The 19,096-nt window shown below is 42.1% G+C and overlaps 1 protein-coding gene across 6 annotated transcripts in view; it reads left to right on the forward strand.

Moving 5' to 3' along the window:
- The first annotated feature begins 2,782 nt into the window (after positions 1-2,782).
- tcf7 (transcription factor 7) overlaps positions 2,783-19,096 on the forward strand; it is a 62,134-nt gene continuing 45,820 nt past the window's right edge. For 2 of the 6 annotated variants that reach the window (XM_026328017.2, XM_026328019.2), the window contains exons 1-3: positions 2,783-3,232; positions 3,557-3,626; positions 4,892-4,992. In XM_026328017.2, coding sequence (XP_026183802.1) covers positions 3,050-3,232; positions 3,557-3,626; positions 4,892-4,992 — 354 coding nt within the window. In that variant the 5' untranslated portion in view covers positions 2,783-3,049. The remainder of the gene's footprint in view (positions 3,233-3,556; positions 3,627-4,891; positions 4,993-19,096) is intronic. The other 4 variants (XM_026328016.2, XM_026328013.2, XM_026328018.2 and 1 more) reach the window with 2 other exon arrangements.

The raw sequence follows: 19,096 nt of genomic DNA on the forward strand, positions 1-19,096 counted from the left end.
AGATATAGACGTAGTATGTGTGTCTGTGTGTGAAAAGCTCACCTCATGGGGTCACAGCAGTGATGCACTGTTTTCTATTGTGTGTGGGCTGCTTATCTTTGCTATCTGTCTATGTTTCCTTATTCGGCCTCTTCTTGCAAACAGATTGCATCTGATGTCACAACAGCCATTAGAGCTGGAGATAAAAGATGATCATCCTTTGGGGTGTGTGCGAGTCACATAGACCCTGGATTGATAAGGCAAGGTGGTGCGAACTCAAAATACCATTCTGATCTGACAAGAATAATCAAACTGCTCGTAGCAAAACGAGAGAGAGAGGAAGAGGATGACAGAGAGATATAAAGAGAGAGCAAGTGTTTGTAGGTCAGAGCACCTCAAAGTATTTCAAGCGAGAAAGCATGTGTAGAGCGAGTGTGTTCATTTCTGGGTCTGTGTGTGTCAGGCTGACTATAGCCTATAGCCTCCGGTGAACCTGTGAACCCATGTGATGAATGTGCGTAACTATCAGCTCAGATATTCCTGGGAAACTGTGTTAGGATCAGAGCGTGGCGAGCTCACGGCCTGCACAGGAGAGGTGCTGTCTCTCTGGAAAAACAGCTGTCTATATTTAATCAAGGCGAATAAACAAGGAGTTTAAACAACTCATTTATAATTTAGATTTGCATACATTAAAACTGCTCATTTTAATCTTTTTATTAATATGCATCAAAGATATTGTATAAATATGCAGTTTTATGCAAATATCAGGCCCATTTCTGTTTGTATTTAATTCTGTTTCCCAGCTGTGGATCATCATTTTCATTCAAGGCAACCGACTCAGATTAAGTCAAATATTAAGTCACAGCATGGGAGTGTATAAATATTTCTCAATTAAAAAGTCTGGAGAACAGCTATGCTACTGTATCAGCATTAAAAATGCATTGGCACTGGGAGAAAAATAAGGGAAGGCAAGTTATGAGTGTGATAAGACATCAGAACTTCAAGTCTACATCTTTGAACTATGTTTTTTTTTCTTTCCCTCCTCCAGTCAAGTAGTTGCAATAGCTAGCAATTTTTGCTGTTTTGGAGACTGTTACAAAATCTGGGGGATGTAAAAACCAGCCAAAAACATGCTGTGTCTCTGTTATTGATGAGCGTGCTGCGCCTTCTGATGTTTTTCACAGAATGTCCTACATTTCGCTGCTTCTTGCCTGAGCTGCCACTTTTTTTGTCCATGCAAATGAGGAGTTTTGTTCCAGAATGTGAAAACTACTAACTGAACATTGGCACAACAGCTGCTCTACAGGACTGCAGTGAAAGTCACACAGCAGAATCACCAAAGTTATCAGCTAACGTCATAAATACATATATTGATTTTTCTTTAATACAGCTATATGGTTGTTATGGTTATTAGGACTTGTTTCCTAATGAGTAAAGGTCAAGCATTAGGGTGAGAGCCAATGACAAGGTAGTTTTAATGTGAACCAATCACAACATCGAGAAGGCGGGACATCAGGTACAAGAGGCAGCTGATTGGATCCTCTGACTCGACACATCCTGTCACCTCTTCAGTAAAACAAAGTACACAAGACGGGAAAGTTATGTTTTAGTGTTTTTTGTGTGTGTTAAGCTTCATCGGTTTTATAATAACACCACAAATGTTGCATGTTGTCAACAGCTGAAAGCAGCTGACTCAAGTACAGAGGCCAAAACACATTGCTTAGATTTACAATATATTTAATTAGGGCTACAACTAACCATTTATTTTTTGTAATCAACTTCAAACATTCTGTCTGTACAAATCTGGAAAACTTTTTCTGAGCCCAAGTTTATGTCAAAAATGTCACTTTGTCCAAACAACAGTTTAAAAATCTCAATATATTTAATTTACTATATTTTAAGATGAGATAATGCACCAAAATCTCCCCCCTGAGATGCTGCTGTTGCTTCAACAGTGGCATAAACAATGAGTAGAATATCAAAATAGCTGCAGATTAACTTCCTGTTTAAATAATCAATTGATTGGTAGATGAATTGCTGTTTTATATAATTACATCAGTCCAAAGCCAAAGCTGCAGGATGGTTTGGTCATTTGGAGATAATTTGGTTTTAAACACATTAATGGAAAAAAGGTAGAATTTGTAAAATACTTTTATATGGGATTATGGGAGTCAGTGATTATCATTTTACAAAATAAAATCAGAATAAAATAAGATGAGGGGACAAAATAACTCTCGCTGCAGCTGCTTTGAGAAATATTCAGTTGAACTGTTGAATCTGGTAAAAATTTCAATGCAAGTTCTTCATTTAATTTTTTTACTTAATTAAAACACAATAGACTGAAATTCTTAAAAAAAATTAATGAATTCAGTAAAGACTGTGTTATGCTACTATATTTTTAGATTCTTGCTGATGCACTAATTTTTAACTAATAACCCAAAGTTTATAATTACTGTGGGGCAACAACAGGTAGAGGAGCAGAATAAAACAGACACATTCAAGTGAAAGAGAGTCAAATGTGCAGAAAACAGTAGACATGCACAGTCAGTCGTAATCATCAGGATGACCCTGTCGCCCGCAGCCTGTGTGCGCATACCTGCACTGCTGCGCTCGGAGCGCAGTTTGAGTCCAGTGCGGACTGATGGTAAAGTGCAGCAGCAGGCACTGGCAGCCAGGGGACCGAGCACGCCGCTGGAAGTCATGAATAACGCCCGCTGAGCCGAGCTCTGAGAGGTGGAGTCTCTTTAAGAGGCTGATCCCTCTGCAGAAACAATCGTACAACCCCCCCAACAAGTCATCGGACCTGTCAATCATCCGGTCGGCGCCCTTTGATGTCGGGACTCCTCGGCTTGTCTCAGGCTCAAATGAGCTGTTTGCTGTTGTAGGGAAACATTAGTCCTCTACCAAGCAGGCTGCAGGGGGACGCCAACTTTTTTCTGTATGTGGTGGGGGTTTCTGCACTCTGGAGGCGCCCCAGACTGAGGAGATCTAACACAAAAGTCCTCTGAGTCCTTTCTTTATTTATACTTCTTGTTATTATTGTTTTGTAAGTGCAGCGGGGGGAGCAGACATGCCTCAGCTCAGCAGCGGCGGCGGGGACGACCTGGGAGCCAATGATGAGATGATAGCGTTCAAAGACGAAGGAGAGCAGGAGGAGAAAATCCAAGAAAACGCGTTCACGGAGAGAGACCTGGCCGACCTGAAGTCCTCTCTGGTGAACGAGTCGGAAATAAATCAGAGTCCAAACGCAGCGGTAGGTGGCTCCGAGTGTGTGAGGCTGTATTTACACAGAGAGAGCGTGTGTCCGTGTGGAAGAGCTTGTTTTACTTTACACGGTGCTGACAAGCGCTGAATGAAACCAAAACGCGCAATGAATCGCCTGAAGGGTCGCACCAATAAAACTCTCGGGGCTACTACAGGTTTACTACAGGACAGGGCTGGCACATCATAGCTGAACAAACACACAATGCAAAGTCACTCTCACTGACACTATGTGGTTTTTCTTCCTCCGCTGAATCGCGTTTCCTTTGCTTTTTGTGGATTATCTGACCGCGTATTTGTTGTCGGTCCCTTCCAGGCGGTCAGGCGGGGACATCAGGGCGAGCAGAGGGGCTTCCCAGAGAAACACCGGGAGCATCTGGACGGTGGTAAGAAGAAAAAAGAAGGAAACTAAAAACATTTACACATCTCGGTCTCATCCGGTTTGAGTAGCCTCTGAGAAAACACTGGAGACTAATCCCCCCCCCCCCCAGCAGGGACTGTTTTGGTCACGGAGGACACGTGTTGCTGCACTAAAACTACTAAGAGTTTGTTTTCAGGTGTTCACTGCAAAAGTCTTCAGCCTCTGCTTTATCTCTCAAATCTAAGACTGGGCCCAGATTTCCTGTTTCTGTTTCAAATTAGCACAACTCAACAGACTGAAGTAGAAATGACCTGCTTTCAATGTCCTGCAATGAGATACATGAGTTTATTACAGTGTGTGTGTGATCTGCATTTTAGACTCACACGCTTTATTTTGGTGCCCACTCTTCACATTTCTTCACACTGTGATAGTTTTTGTCAGTCAGATCCCCCCAGGTTCATTTTAACCTAAAGGATCCTCTCTGGTAGAAGACACATTTTCTCAAATGCATAGACGTCAGCTTTAATTACCAAAGGGTGTGCTCCTCTCATCTCATCTCATCTCAATCATTTCTAAAAGGATAAATGTTCTCATCAAATTTGCATTTACAGTCACAAACATGACTTTTCAGGAGGCTTCAACAAGTGAAACCCACAGAAAGGTGTCACAGCATTAGTTCATATTCCGATATTCTGTCACCGGCAGTGGCCACGTTAAAACGTTTTGGCACCTTTGGAGAGAAGTCAGTAATAATGTGATTAGACTGGAACAGCAGAATATGTCGGGGTGTTTCACAGAGACCATGTCATAACCCAGTTCCAGCTGACCCACAGAGGGGCCCTCTACGCTCAAAATGGGCGGTGGGGAGAGATAAATTAACACATAGGCTACAGGAGTTTACGCCTCTCAGAGTAGGTGGCGGTTGTAACGCTTTTGTCTCAAGCACTGCAGTCTGCGCTCATACAGCGATATAACATGTAGTAAGTCCAATACCTGTAAATAGTCGTCCTACTTTGTATGCACGGTTATTGATTCTTTTTGTTCTGAGGCACACTGCTAAACGCTTTTATTTGCATTGTGGGAGTAAGTATCAGATTTATTTTAATCCTCAATATTTTTACCAAAAAAAAACTTCTGTTACTCCATAAGCAGCTTTTAGAAACCATACTGACACCTGTCCTCTCAGAGACCAAAACAAAATGATTTCTGCACACAGACATTAGAAATGGTCCCGTTTAAATGCTCTTAAGGTTTTTCTAACTGTGGTTTTTTTTTCACGTGTGGCTTCAGTGTCGAAGCAGCAAGATGGAGGGATGTACAAGACGCCGGGGTACCCTGGGTATCCGTTCCTGATGCTGCCTGACCCCTACCTCCCAAACAGCTCACCCTCTGTAAGTGCTCTTCTGTTTGAGTTCTCCTGCTGCCTGCATGGTTTCTCGTCTCGTGGCCAGTCTGAAGGTCTTTACCCCTGTGCACGTCCTGCTCTGGACCCCAGTGCAAGCTGGTGCACTTCAGCTACCGCTTGTCTTCTATGCTCCAAACACTGAACACATGGTCTCGTGCTTCGGGGGGGGGAAGTGTTATTTGATGAACTTTTTAACTTCGGTGGTGATGCTGTTGGCAGAGCAGCTCAGCACTGCAGATGAAGTAAGAAGAAAGGAAACACAGGGATGGAAAAGTTTTCAGGCTCACGGCCGCTGGCTGTTTTTTTAATTTTATTTTTAGCAGAAGCAAATACATCCTCAGCTGCCAGAAGTCAAGAGTAAAGAGCAGAGACGGCGGGATTATGACAATGCTGGTGATTCCACTGGTTGTTAAAGATAAAGTTAAATCAATATTTCTTCTGGACATTTCTGCTTTTTCTTTTTCATTTGTAAAAACTGTTTAGTTGCATGTGGTGTTTCAAGTTCCCCCTCAAACAGCATCTATCACTTCATACGTCGTTTCTAATGGTTCTTTCTGATTAGTCAGCGTTTGACTGCAAATAAATATTCATTGATTTTTGTTTTAAACACTGATAATAGTTAGATCATTTTGCTTTATGTGATCGAGATCTGGTGTCAGTTGTTGCTTAAGAGCAAGAAACACGACCTTCACCTCTTCAGTTGCAGAGCAGAAAGAGTCCATTGGTGTCAGTACAGTAACAGAACATGCCTGGAGTTTAACAGTTCAGGTCAAAGTGTGAGTTACTAACCAGTCACAAACTCTGCATGTGTTTAAATTTGGCTTTGAGCTGTGTTTCCCCACTAACTGCCTTATAAAACACAGTATTTAAAACTGAGCGAGCTCAAATCAAAGCGCCGCAGCCTCATGAAGGAACCCTGTTTTTGTTTACGACTTTGATGCAGTTGGAGTATGATTGATGTCGTCATCGTGAACCTTTTCACATGACGTTTCCCATCTGTTTGTACTGGGAGTGAATGACGAGAGATTTGTTGCTGCCTTAATAGCTGTAAAAACATCAGAAAGACTGGTGGAAGGAGTTCAAGTATGCAGTATCACTCATCCAGCCAGACACCCTTAAAAAATTAATCAGAAAATCCCTTGAAGTCACCCATAACAACCAATATCCACGGATAGGCTGACTAATTGCACCAAACATGAGCGGTTGTGCCTAATTCATTTTTCACATGCTGTGTAATCCTGTTGCCTGAATTAACCCCCTGCTCTGGGAGACAAGGCGTTGCTGAACAGCAGAGCTGCCTGTTCCTGAGATCACATGTACTGTAGGCTGCTCTGATATGAGCCACACACTCAATTAGGAATCTGCTGTATCACAAAATCTGCTTCATGGCCAGAAAATGTGATTTGCTAATGACACCTTGATGTTTCTGAGTGTTTCGCATCAATGTCTTCTTCGGCGTCTGGGTCAAGACCCTGCGGTTGGTCATGGGAGATTTTGAATGGCTTGTTGAAGGGTAAACAAAAATAAAAGCTTCTTTGTTGTTTTGTATTTTCCTATAAAAATAATTCCCTGCAATTTTTAAATTGATTTTTCACGCTCTAATCGATGGGAAGATAAATGTATGTTGTGCGGTGCGAAGTTAAGTAGAATGATGCTGATTAGGGATCCTTTTTTTATACCTTTGCTTTGACTATACCTTGCTTTTATTCTGAAGTCATTTATTTGCTCCTCTTGTTTGACGTCAAGCCGTCAGATATGAACTGGCTAAAAACATCGGTAGGCTGTGGAAAGTTTAAGCGGCCTCTTAAAGTGCTTTGGTTTTTCTCTTGGAGAGAAAATCTGACACAACATGAGCTCAACTTGTTCAGGCCTTAGTTTTACACATGAAGTGTGTGAATGCGGCACACACACACACACACACACACACACACACACACACACACACACAATATTTACATAAGCATCTCCCAGGAAACCAGTTTTTCCCCTAAGTCTTTTATTCATAACCCTAGACTGTGACTGAATGAACCACTGCTACGACAGAGCATATTTCCTTAAACTTATTTACTCTCATCTTGCACAGTAACACGGTACATCCGGCGTTGTGTTAGATAAACACGGTGAGCAAGTGTGATGGTATTTTGTCACTCATCAGTGTGTCTCTGCTTTGTTCACCTTTGTCTCACACTCCTCCCTTCGGTTGTCTCCCTCCAACCCTGGAGTGCCGACTGCAAAGCCCCTCCGAGATGGTTTTTGCTGAGGGTGGGGTGTAGGGGAATTGGCGGTGGCAAGATAAAGAACACTTTCTTTCCCTATGTGTCTTCGAGACTCCACACAATGCTCACTTGTTGCTGCTTCCCTTGTAATTAGCCCGCTGGTTGTGGGGCGGCAGCAGCATATCAGGCCCCTGTCTACCTGCCACTTGAAAGGGCTGAGAATAGTGGTTTAGTGGGTTTGGGGGGGTGGGGGTGACGATTATGGATGGGAGAGATGGATCACAAACTGTAGCTCTGGGAGACTGACGCAAAAAAAGGCTGCTTGGTGTTTTTCCAGTGTCGTGGTCTTAATAAGGGACAAGGCAACACATGCCTGTCTGTGTGCTGTGTCCACGTCTGGCTGCTGTCTTTCTGTCGCAGCACTATGACTTTGAAAGTTTCCCTTTTTACTGCTTGTTTTCCATGTTGTAGGCAATTCTAAGAAGTGATGAAGCTTGTCTGTTATGTTTTTGAGTAATCATTTAGTTTGTTGAACGTCAGATAACAGTGATGATTTCCCAGAGCCAGGGTGACGCCTCCTGGTTGTTTTTGTTTATCTGACAAACAGAACAAGACCCAAAGATCTTCAGTGAAAAAGCAGCAGATGCTCACATTCAGGGAGATGAAAGCATATTTATCAGAAGTATTAAGGATTTTTAGCTTCTTGCATTTATTGTTTAAGCTCTAATAAAAAAATGTAGATTTTTTTCTTCATTGTTTCTCAAAACCTTTGTCTTTTCCTGTAAACTGCAGTAAACTGTTGAACTCATTGTGAGAGCATCAGCGTAAAGACTGAAAGCCAGATATTAATTGTAATATTTGCCTGTCTGCGTCTCTCCCTGAACTCTCCTGGGTAAACCATGTGGGTTTATCTTTCATTTGCAAGTCGAGCCACTTTTCTATTTGGTTATTTATGGTTTCTGAATTTTCTGGACTTCCAGAAAAGAGGTTTAATTGATTAACAGCCACCCTAAGGAAGCACAACCCAGTGCTTTGCATGTCACACAACCAGAGCGAAGAGATTTCCTAGAGCTGTTGTTTTAAAAAAAAAAAGATGAACACATCATTTCCATGTTCACCCACATCAGACATATAAACCATGTCTCTTATTATTCTGGTGTTAATTTTAACATCTTGTGTAAAAAGCTTCTAATCTCTGTTGAGAAGTTGCTTTTACAAAGCGGCTGCACGCTGGAGAAGCTACTGAACAGTATATTCCCCCCTCATCCTATTCAGTGATAATACTCCTATTACAGCATGTCATGGACCATTTCACTGTTGTTATATTAATGGAGATATCAGCCATGCTTTCAGGGGAAGTGGCCAAAGTCGGAGATTTGTGGGGTTCAGAGATATGACTAAATTCCCTCAGTTTGTTGTCTTTGGATAAAGCTTTACCCAGAGTGTGTAAGACATATTGTGCTGCATATTGTGTGTGTGTTGTTGTTGTTTAATTAATTTGTATGTATCCGAGGTTTCAAGACGCTTTGTGTGTGTGTGTGTGTGTGTGTGTCTTCGTCTGTGTGTTTTCTCCTCATGTTTGTTGCCTTAAGCTTGTGTTTGTATTCGAGGTTCATGGTGTGTTTTGTGTGTTAATGTTCGCTGCATGCGTCACGCGCGTGTGTGTGTGTGTGTGTGTGTAGCCAGGCTTTGTGGATGCAGCGTGTGTGTCAGGCCATCACTGGCTGTGTATTTTGCTGTGGATTACAGTGCACTGTGTGTTTGAAGGGATCACGAGTCTTTGTCGTCTCGAGGAGTCAAACCCTGACAGTTAATGTAACAGAGTATTTTTCTCTCATCTCCATCCATCCATCTTTCCTTTATATCAGCCGTTTCCACCCATCCACCTCTTTTCTTGTCTGTTTCCTCCAATTCAACTCTCTCCACTTTTTTTTTTTTAACTCTTTGAACAGAGCTCGAAAGCCCCATTAATCTTGAGTTACAGCGCAGCGTAATAAGGACGTGAATATCACACTGGTTTGACAGAAAGCATCCACCTTGCTCAAATGTTTTGGAGCAACTTTCTGAATATGTAAAAGGTCTGGAGTGCTGCTGCTGCACAGCTGAGCCGATATAGATTGGACTATGCTGAGCTGTGCAGTTATCACATGGTTTGTAGCTGCTGCTGTTCGCTGTTTGTGGTTCGTAAAGACGTTTAATGAAAAGTGGACAGAGGATGGATTGACAGAAGACAAGGAGAGAGTAGGTGGGGAAGGATGGAGGAAGAAGACACACTGTGTCTCGGCCTATTTGCATTAATATCAACTTAATAAAGATCACTAGACTCACGCAAATGACTAAGAGCCAGTGTTTCCCCTACAGCTTCTGATATTAGTGGCTGGTAATGGTTATTAACGGGGGTGGAGGAGAAGGTGCAAGTATTTTTGGTTTGCAATACATCAGACTTTATACAACAGTGGATTTTTATGGCTCCTGTGAGCTGCACTGCTTCATCCATCCAATCTGATATTTCCAATGGCTGGTTTACCAAAAACAGTGGTCTCCACCAAAACTCCCCACATATAAGACCAGGGTTAACAGCTGTCAGTTTACTTCCATCACTCAAGCTAGACTTCAGAGTAAACTCCCGTCAGGCTACGGTGGTGGAAGACTTTTAATGTGAAGCACCACATGAATGATGTGGTGGACACGAGCTCCGACAGCACAGCAAATCCCAGCAGATCAGAAAACACCTGCACGTTAGAGCGCGGCACAAATGCAGCAGTGGAAGTTGGCTGATTGTGGATGGAGATTAGCGGGTAGCTTACCCACTAAAACAAAAACTGTACTTTTTTCTGAAGTGGCCAGTGACTGACAGAAGCGATTATTGGTGGTAAATGGTGGTATTTGAAGTATTTAGACTAGATTTTTATCAGTGATCTTTGCCAGCCATCTGTCTATGAGTTTGTTGTCTAGTGTCAGTCATTTGGTTTGAAATATCTGCGTTTTTGCATTGACTCTGGTATTTAGAGCAGCTTTAACTTGCTCCAATAAAAGCCTTGAAAACCCAATTGAACTGCTTGTTGTGAGGATATGGTGAAGAGCTCTCAGTGGAGACCTGTTGGCAGGTTATTGTCTGATATTCGGCTGAGTGCAGTTTTATTCGCTGTCAGAGAGGCTGTGAAACTCCCTGTGATGTGGAAGCTGTGGTCACACGACGACGTCAACAAGCTTCGAAGACAACACACCGCTCTAAAACCCTTTCCCGCTCACTGTACCTGGACACCGGCCGTAGGGGATTTACTGTATTAATCACTGAATTTGGGATAACAGTAAAATGTGTGTTCAAAATGCTTTTTAAACTCAATCACTGGAAGTTACAGGTTGGTGTTTTACAGCTCAGTGTACATAAGCAGCATCGTCCTGGTATTTGGGGGAATTTCCTGCACATTTGACATCTCATTTCACAGACCAAAATTAAAAATTGACAGGAAGACTGTTTATGTTTGGGAAAGGTAGGGGTAAAACCTCGTCATTTCTAACACTAAGGTCTCAGCTGCATTGTATTTTGAAAAATATAAAGTATTTCAACTGTCAAAATGTCCCTTCATGGCTTTCCCTACACCCAGCCAGCTCTGTTAGAGTTTCCAAAACATGCGAGGAAATAGCAGTTTGTGTTTTCCTACTTCAACTGACAGTTTGTTTGCTTTTCTCAGTATTTAGAGAAAATTTAAAGACTGTAGCCCCAAAACTATTTTCATAAGCCTCCATCTTTCCTTTGCATCAGTCCAAAACTCTGTCCCCTCCCCGTCTCCTTTCTCCTCCTCGTGTTTCCCAAATAGTACGAGGTCGATCCTCCAAGATCAAGGGAGTGATGTGTGTGTGCAAGTCTCTAGGAACTTGCCATTTCCTTGTTTTCCATTGTATTGTGGTGTCGACAGGGGGGTTGTTCAGCCAGCCCCTAGTCCCTTGGTAAACAATGGCAGCAATATAGGCTGAGGCCTCCCTAATCCACACTTCACACAGACCCAGGGGCTGGGATGAGCGGTGCTGGGGCCTCCCTGCCTCTGACTGGCTACGATAAGGACCGCGGCGCTCGGATTTAAGAGGCCTAAAAGAAAAGCAGCTTTCACTAGAAAACAGTGAAATGTTGCATCTCCAATTGTCCTAATCACGACTATTTTTTAAACATCGATGTGAAGACAAAACATTTGGAGTACTGTCCACATTCCCATTCATATATCTGAGTAAAAATGTTTTTTAAAAGCTACTAATGACGGGCACTGGCAGCGCCTTAACTCACCATTGTTGCAACGTATGTAAGTGCAAGATTATGGTCGTGTAAGACTGAGATTACTGAGTGAAACGAGGTTGATGATGGGACAACAAATCCCTATTATTGTTCTACGTTCTGCAAAAACCCCTTGTTCTTTTTTCAGTTTTTTGTGTTGAGAGCAAGAAAAAGTGTCGTCTTTCACATCACATTTTTATTTCCTTTCTCTTATCATTTTGCATTGATTATATATTAAGAAGAACATATTAGACCTCTCATTAGGCCTTTAGCCTTGAAACTGTCCTGCAGAAACAACAGGTCATTGCTGTAACATTCTGCACTTATTAAAATAGTGTTTATGTTATTGCCAGTCAAGGTGACGTGTTCTGAGGTCATGTTTTACATACAAGCTGCAAATATTCACATTTGAGAAGCTTTTCTTATCATTTTTGTTTGAAAAATCCTAACTTTTAAATCAATTAACCTCTGCTGACCTGCACATCAATTGTTTCAGTGCTAACCTGGAGTAAAAAGACAATAAGTCATCTAATGTGTATATTGAAGCAGCAAGTCTCAATAAGGAAAGACGTTTAATATTTCCAGTAGAGAAATACTTTCAAGGCTGCAGTGAGGGGGGGGGGGGACCCCGCTGCTTTGAAGAGGGACAGGAAATATGAGCGACAGATTAAAATAGATGTGGATGGAGAGAGATAAAGAAGCTGTAACAGACTGTACGGAGGGAGGGCTGGAGAGGTAAAGAGAGCATTATAGAGTGAGGGGAAAGGGGGGCTGGGGACATTAAAATACAAATGACAACAAGAGCGTCCTCATCACCCTGCCGACTTTGAAGTAGCACACTTACTATCTAAGAAGAAACTGTTCAGACGACTATTTCGAGAGGCGGAAATGTTTAAAAGAATATCAGAAGAGGAAAAAGCCCCTTTGGATTGCCCTGAGGTCTTTATACCTGTAATTATTCATCCACTTATTTCTTTCCGGCACAGACTGAGGAAGGTAGGAGGGGTGCCGGTAGAGCAGTAAGAGACAGGTGCTGATAAAGGAAGTGTGGGTGTGTTTGATTGGTATGAACTTTTTTCTCCTTCAGTCACAGTAATTCAGATAAATCTAAGTTATTTCACTTACCCTGAGCTTTGCAGCAGTTAATGTGAAAAACAACGAGAAAGAGAAGTCGAGACGGTTGTAAACCTCAGGTGGTGATACTGGTGTTTCTCTAAATTAAGACCACATTTCCCATAATTCCTCCCACGCTTCCTGTCATCAAGAGGATGCTAGAGGTCAAACATAATGGAGGATGTTTTTTTTTTTTTCCACAGAGCTTCAACTTCATTTTTGTGTTCATCTTCTGTTTTCATGCATTAATAATGGCCCACTGTGCCATAAAGCAACATGATGGATCTGCTCCGGCCCACTTTTAATTAGGACAATGGGATTTGATATTCACCTATAAAGCAGCTTTATTTGCTTTGATTCGCTGCTTCACGGCCCAATGGTGAATGACTGGAAGAAGAAACATCCTCCAATACGTTCTGAGGTTGAGTCAAGTAGAGTCAGACTTTCTTTAGCTCACGCACTTTGTCTCTTTGTGCTGGAGGAGGTCATTGTTTGGTGGGATTGAGGGGATTGTCGAGGGGACAAATGACGTTGAAAATTGTGCTTGAGTCACTGTTTGTTTCATAATAAGCCTGTTAACAACAAATTCAGCTGCCGTGTATCTGCTTTTCCAAGTCCGACAGCACTGAGACAGGGTCAGGTCAGGTCAGGCTTCGTTTGTCAAGTTTTAATAAGGGAGGAAGCGAGAAACCGAGACAAAAGGACAGGTTTCTAGAAACAACTGTTTGGACCCCAGTATGTGTGTGTGAGTTGCGGGATGTTGCACCAAGGTGAGTCACTGGCCTGTGGAGCGAAACCACTGAGTTTCTCCTGTGTCTCTGTTTACAGAGCCAGCTCTCCAGCCCTCCCAGATGTGAGTTCACAGCCCATAGTTAATCAGTGACAGGCAGTCTCTCTCTCTCTCTCTCACACACACACACACACAGATATCACATATAGCTACTCATTAATGCTGCACACATTGTTTACTGTTTTAAAAATATGGTTGACACTAATGACAGAAATGTTTAATCCAATCAATCTCTATATCACTTAGTCCAATTTGGGGTTGCAGTGGGGGGCTGGAGCCAACACAGACACAGGGAGAACTGTGTGCAGACGGGATTTGAACCTGGAACCTTGTATTGTGAGGCAACAGTGCTAACCATGGTGCCAACCAAATTTTTAAGTTTGACAAAATGTGGCAAAGCATTTTGAAAGCCAGATTAACCGTCTTCCTTCACCCTGACCACGGACACAGGAACGAGGAGGAGGAGTCTGGATGTCCTCGGCTACAGTGCCTCAGGGAAAAAACAGTAAAACGCGTGTAAGTCTTAGAGCATGTAATTTAAAGGTGCAGTGTTTTAGTCTAGGAGCCTTCGTCAGGTGTTGAGTTAAATTACATTTACTGGGAAATGCCAGAAACTCTGCAGATGTTTTGTCTTTGTCCGACCACCAGTAGACCTTCACCAAATATATATATATATGTATCATTCCTAACACATGAAACTACCTCTCAATAAAATAATATGACAAGCAACTGCATCAAACTCAGTCATGTTCAATGGATATTGGATATGCTGTAGTGTGTAATTTACAGCAGCTATGTGATGTGTAGCCGACTCTGTCATTATTTAGATTTTCGGTGGTCGTTTAGCAAAGACTCATCAACACAGACCCACATCACACAGTTTGTAGGTTACTGGGCCACATTCACCACCTGCAGACATATTTGATCCCTCCTCCCTCCTGTGTCTGTGGTCAGGGAAGCGTTTCAAAGTCCGCTGTGGAACAACTGTCTGCCTTTCAGTCTGCAGTTTTCAGAAGGCTCAGTAGAGATTCAGGGTTTATTATTTAAAAGTATGTGTAGATGTATTCAAATAATTAAAAAGCCTTAGAGAACGTAATTAAAATGGCCCTTTACTAGCATCATAAAAGCAAGAGCTCGTGACCTTCACTGGCTCGTTTTTGAAGCATGTAATAATACAGACGCGTTTTTATTTACGTGCCTGCAGATGTATTGATTTGATTTTTTTCATGATGTTTTCCTAAGGAATAAGGAAGGTCAAGGTTTAGGAAAAAGCAAAAAGCAGAGAAAATATTCTGACAGTATCAGAGTTCACGCACTGAAACATCTTTTTCATTTTAATCTGAATTCTATAGCTGTTTGTCATTAAACACATGCTAAATTTGACCTCAGCAGGAAACCAAATTTGGGGTTTTATTTGCAGTCGTTTTGGAGGAAATCAACCGATGTTCTGGGGTGATTCTCTTATTTTTTGGGTTTCTGTGAGAGAGAGTTTTTTTTTTTTTTTTAGAAATCACATGACCTGTGGGAATTAGTCTTGTTTCATTTCCTCTTCATTACTGTCAATAATCATCCTCTTTAGCAGTTTCATAAACCAGTCACTACCTCTTTAGTATTTTCCACATTTACATAACCAGGAATCTGCATTCATGAGCAGCATGCCACATAATTGAGACTAGATTGAGATAAAGATTTTAATATGAAATCTGTGGATCTTCATCAAACTGAATCATTTGATTAGCAGTGTAATAAAGACTTAGGATAAACAACTGTTGGCAAATTATTCACTATTTTAAGTTTGATCTATGAAATGAATCTGGTCAAAATCAACTCAAGATCAGATTTTTCTCAAGTCAAGTGTGTGTGAATTTGGTCACATGTCTCCAGACATCCAGCAAACAAGCGTGACTTTTATTATTAAAGCCCTACCTGAAAAAAGGAGAAGACAAAGTGTAGGAGCTAAAAATACTCAACAACAACTACAAAGTCTCTTGAGCTGTTTTTGACACTGTGCAGCACATATTTATCCCCTGAGACAAAAACAGCTCATGTAAACTGCAGGTATTAGTTAATTATCTCCATTCATGTTGATTTGTGTGCAGCAGAGACAGTGAGATGACTGTATGTGATCATACATGATGGACTGATCTGACACTGTAAGGTAATTTACACCCTGATGACGTGTGTGTGTGTGTGTGTGTTTTCTGGAGTGAGTCTACCTTCACTTCTTGCTGTGTGTGTTGTCAGTGGATGTGGTTAAGGATTGTTCTTACGTGTGTTTGCGTATTTTATGTGTCGTTGATTTCTAGATTAGATGTGTAGTGATGCATTTCTACTAATTCTTAAGGTCAGTATTTCTCACAGTCTTCTCTTTAGAAGAGCTGACAGGAAACTGGCTGACAAAGTGTTGATGCTCTACAAATATTTCTAAAATCTCACGTCTGTGCCCACCTGCCGAAGTGAAAGTAAAGCTTTTTAATTACATAAAAATTAGTTTGAAGATCCTTTCATGATCGTGCAATTAGAAAAACTATGAATCAGCCAATTACAAATTATGTGCTGTGTGCTGTTTTTCCATTATTTCCCCATTTCCAGCTTGTGCCAAACGAAGCCAACCAGCTGCTGGCAGTAGCTGGACACTGTTAAAAGTGGGCCACGTGTTTCTTTCAGTGGGCGCCTGTGTGTGTGCGGGGAAAGCCACACATAGCATGTTAAAGGAGAATAAGCATGTTTGAAGATTATTCCATTCATCCATATGTATAAAAACGAAGCCAGCACCACATAGTGATGTAAAAATACTCAATTTCATCATTACATGCATCGTTTTTCAGATAAAGCAGCTCTACTCTGCTGAACTGGCTGTGGGGTTTACCTGATCACAGAAAATGATTTGGTACACTAGGTTTTCTCATCATGGTGCAATGTTAGAAACTGATAATGTCCTGAAGTTCCCCTCCTCCTCGTCCTCCCTCTGCTCTCTCTCCCACAGCAGACCTTTATCACCATTTTAATATGAACCTTATTAAAATAGTGTTTATAAAAATAGTAAGCTAAATGAAACTCAAACCCCATCCTCCTCCACCCCTCTCCGCTCTGTGCCCGTGGCTCTGCCCAGACCAGCTGGAGCCTCCACAGCCGCATGAAGCAGCCCAGCACACATGGCTGTGATCTCAAACACACACATGCAAACACACATAGGAGTCTAATCCTCCCTCATATGATACTCATCTGCTGAGGGAAGGAAGCAGCCTCCACCTTCATATACTATTTATATATATATACATACACACACACACACACACACACACACACACACGACATAAACACAAAAGTTAAACATTCATGTACAGTCTCATCATCACTCAGTAGTATATATGCTGCTCTGAACATTGTTACAGTACTTCCTTCTTCCTCTCTATGCACGCTGACACACTAACATACATCGTGCGCACACACATGCAACACGGCAGCAGCTTAACTCACTGTCTGCACTGTCTGACAACCAGAAATAATGTTGTATTCTGATTGATTCCTCTGGTGTAGCTGATTCTCAGCTGTCCGACTTGTAAATGTACCGTATCTGAGCAAGTTTCTTCTTGTTGGCCATTCGTTCACAGCAGGGTACGTGCACAATTTAGCCACAGAATTACTAAATAACAAGATATTTGCTGGTCTGATCATGGATGGATCAAGAGCAATTGGGCCCCTGGCCCCTATATCTCCTTTTTAGTCATTTTATGACCATTTATGACTCATTTTGTATCCGCTCATAGCCATTTTCCACCTGAATTTAAATGTGTTGTGTCTATTTTTTGAGGTTTTTCATCTTTTGTCAATGACTTTTCAGGTCACCGTCTGTCTGTTTTTAGTGCTTTTGTTACAATTTTTTCTCTGCATTGTGTTGTTGACTTTCCAATGAGGAAGTTAACACAGTTCTCCTCTAGGGACCCCTGATCCCTTGGGACCCTTGGCCTGTGTCCAGTAGGTCTGTTCAGTAATCCATCCATGAGTTTGATGCAAAAACGTAAATACATAACCCACTGAATGTTTTAAGTATGAAAGCTAGAGATAGAAATACGTGACATTGTAGTTTAAAATCAGCCTCTCTACATTTTGGAGGTATCTTCTGACCTTCAGTCCAGAATTTGTTGAGTCCACCTGCATGCAGTTTGTGGAGAGCTGCGTGCAGGTGGACTCTGAACAAAGTCTGTCAGTTACTGCGATTAGTTTGAAGTAGTTCGTGATATCACAGTGACCATGTGGAGACAATGAAGAGCAGCGTAGAAGGAGGAACATGCAGCAGCCTATTGCTGGAGGTGTGTGGGCAGCATCATTTCTCCAGTCTGTTCGTACGTTTTGGCACCGTGTCCATGTGTTAATGTCATTTTTAAGCCAGAAAAGAGAGAGAGGAATTCCCTCTTCAACAGGTTTCCTCAAAAGGAGCTCAGCTCGCGTCAAATTGATTTCCTACCTTTGTTTCTCCCTGTTTTGTGTAGTGTGTAGAGGACACCCATCCCCACATTTAGTGGTCATGGGAACCTTTTCTGTAGGTCTACAGAGAGCAGAGACGCAATAATCTCGCACAAACACGGACAGACACGCAATGAGAGCGAATATTTCCCATCGACCTTCGTTCTATGATGCAGAGAGAAGACAAAGAAAATTGTTGATTGCGCTTCTGATAATTGTGTCAGGATTTTAGAGGGGAGGAACAAGAAGTGGCCTTGAGGAAACAAGGTGTTGTTGTCATGAAAGAGGAAGGGAGGGGTTAAGGGAGGAGAAGAACAGAAGGCAGGAGGAGGAGTGGAATGCAAAAAGGAAGCCAGAACAAAACAAAAACAAGATGCTATAATCACAAATCCAGATTAAAAGTTGTCGTCACCGACAGCCAGCACCTAATATGTTTGCTTTGAGGAAGTAAAGCTCATAAAGCTTGTTTAATGTGTTTTGAGTGTGTGTGTGTGTGTGTGTGTGTGTGTGTGTGCAGCTCCGTGAGGAAATGTTGTGACAAATCGACTTGTGTGAGCATTTTTCAGGGCCAAACGAAAAACTAGAGCAACTGATGTGCGTTGCATTGTGGTCGGTGTGTGTATGAGCATGTGTGTGGGCGTGCGTGACGGCGTAGGTGTTGCACACAGTACAGGGCATGTATGTGGGCAACACTGTATGCACACCAAGGACAGATGAAAGGGAAGAGGTGGGTGGGCAGGAAGTGAAGAACAAAAGAAAGACATCATCTGATTTATCAGACGGTTCAGATTGGCCTGATCAGAAGCAGGAAAACATGATGGAGAAATGGGAGAAAGTGGCTGCAAGAGAGTCGGTGAGAAATTGAAAGAGGCAGGAAGATTAACAGAGTGACAGAGAGAACAATGAAGGAAGAGAAGATAACTGCAGTAGCGGAAGGGAGTTAGCAGTAAACAATGAGAAGCTGGTAACCGCGTTTGTGCACCTGGTAAAAAAAACAAAACCACAGCCCTAGTTGAAGCAGACTGTGACACCTTAAGAACACCTTTAACCGTTTCGCCACTGCAATCAAGGAAAATGAACACAGATCCAGGGCTAATCTAGATCTACAAGGTTAGTTTTTAATTTGAACAACAGGAAGTGGCGTATTTTCAAGAAACCAAAGTGGGCAGCAGAGTCGCCACAGCCCAAATGATCGAGAGTGAATCATTTTCACTGGTTGTCTTTGATAGATTTT

Source organism: Mastacembelus armatus, chromosome 14, assembly GCF_900324485.2.
Source record: "Mastacembelus armatus chromosome 14, fMasArm1.2, whole genome shotgun sequence".
Lineage (NCBI taxonomy): Eukaryota > Metazoa > Chordata > Actinopteri > Synbranchiformes > Mastacembelidae > Mastacembelus > Mastacembelus armatus.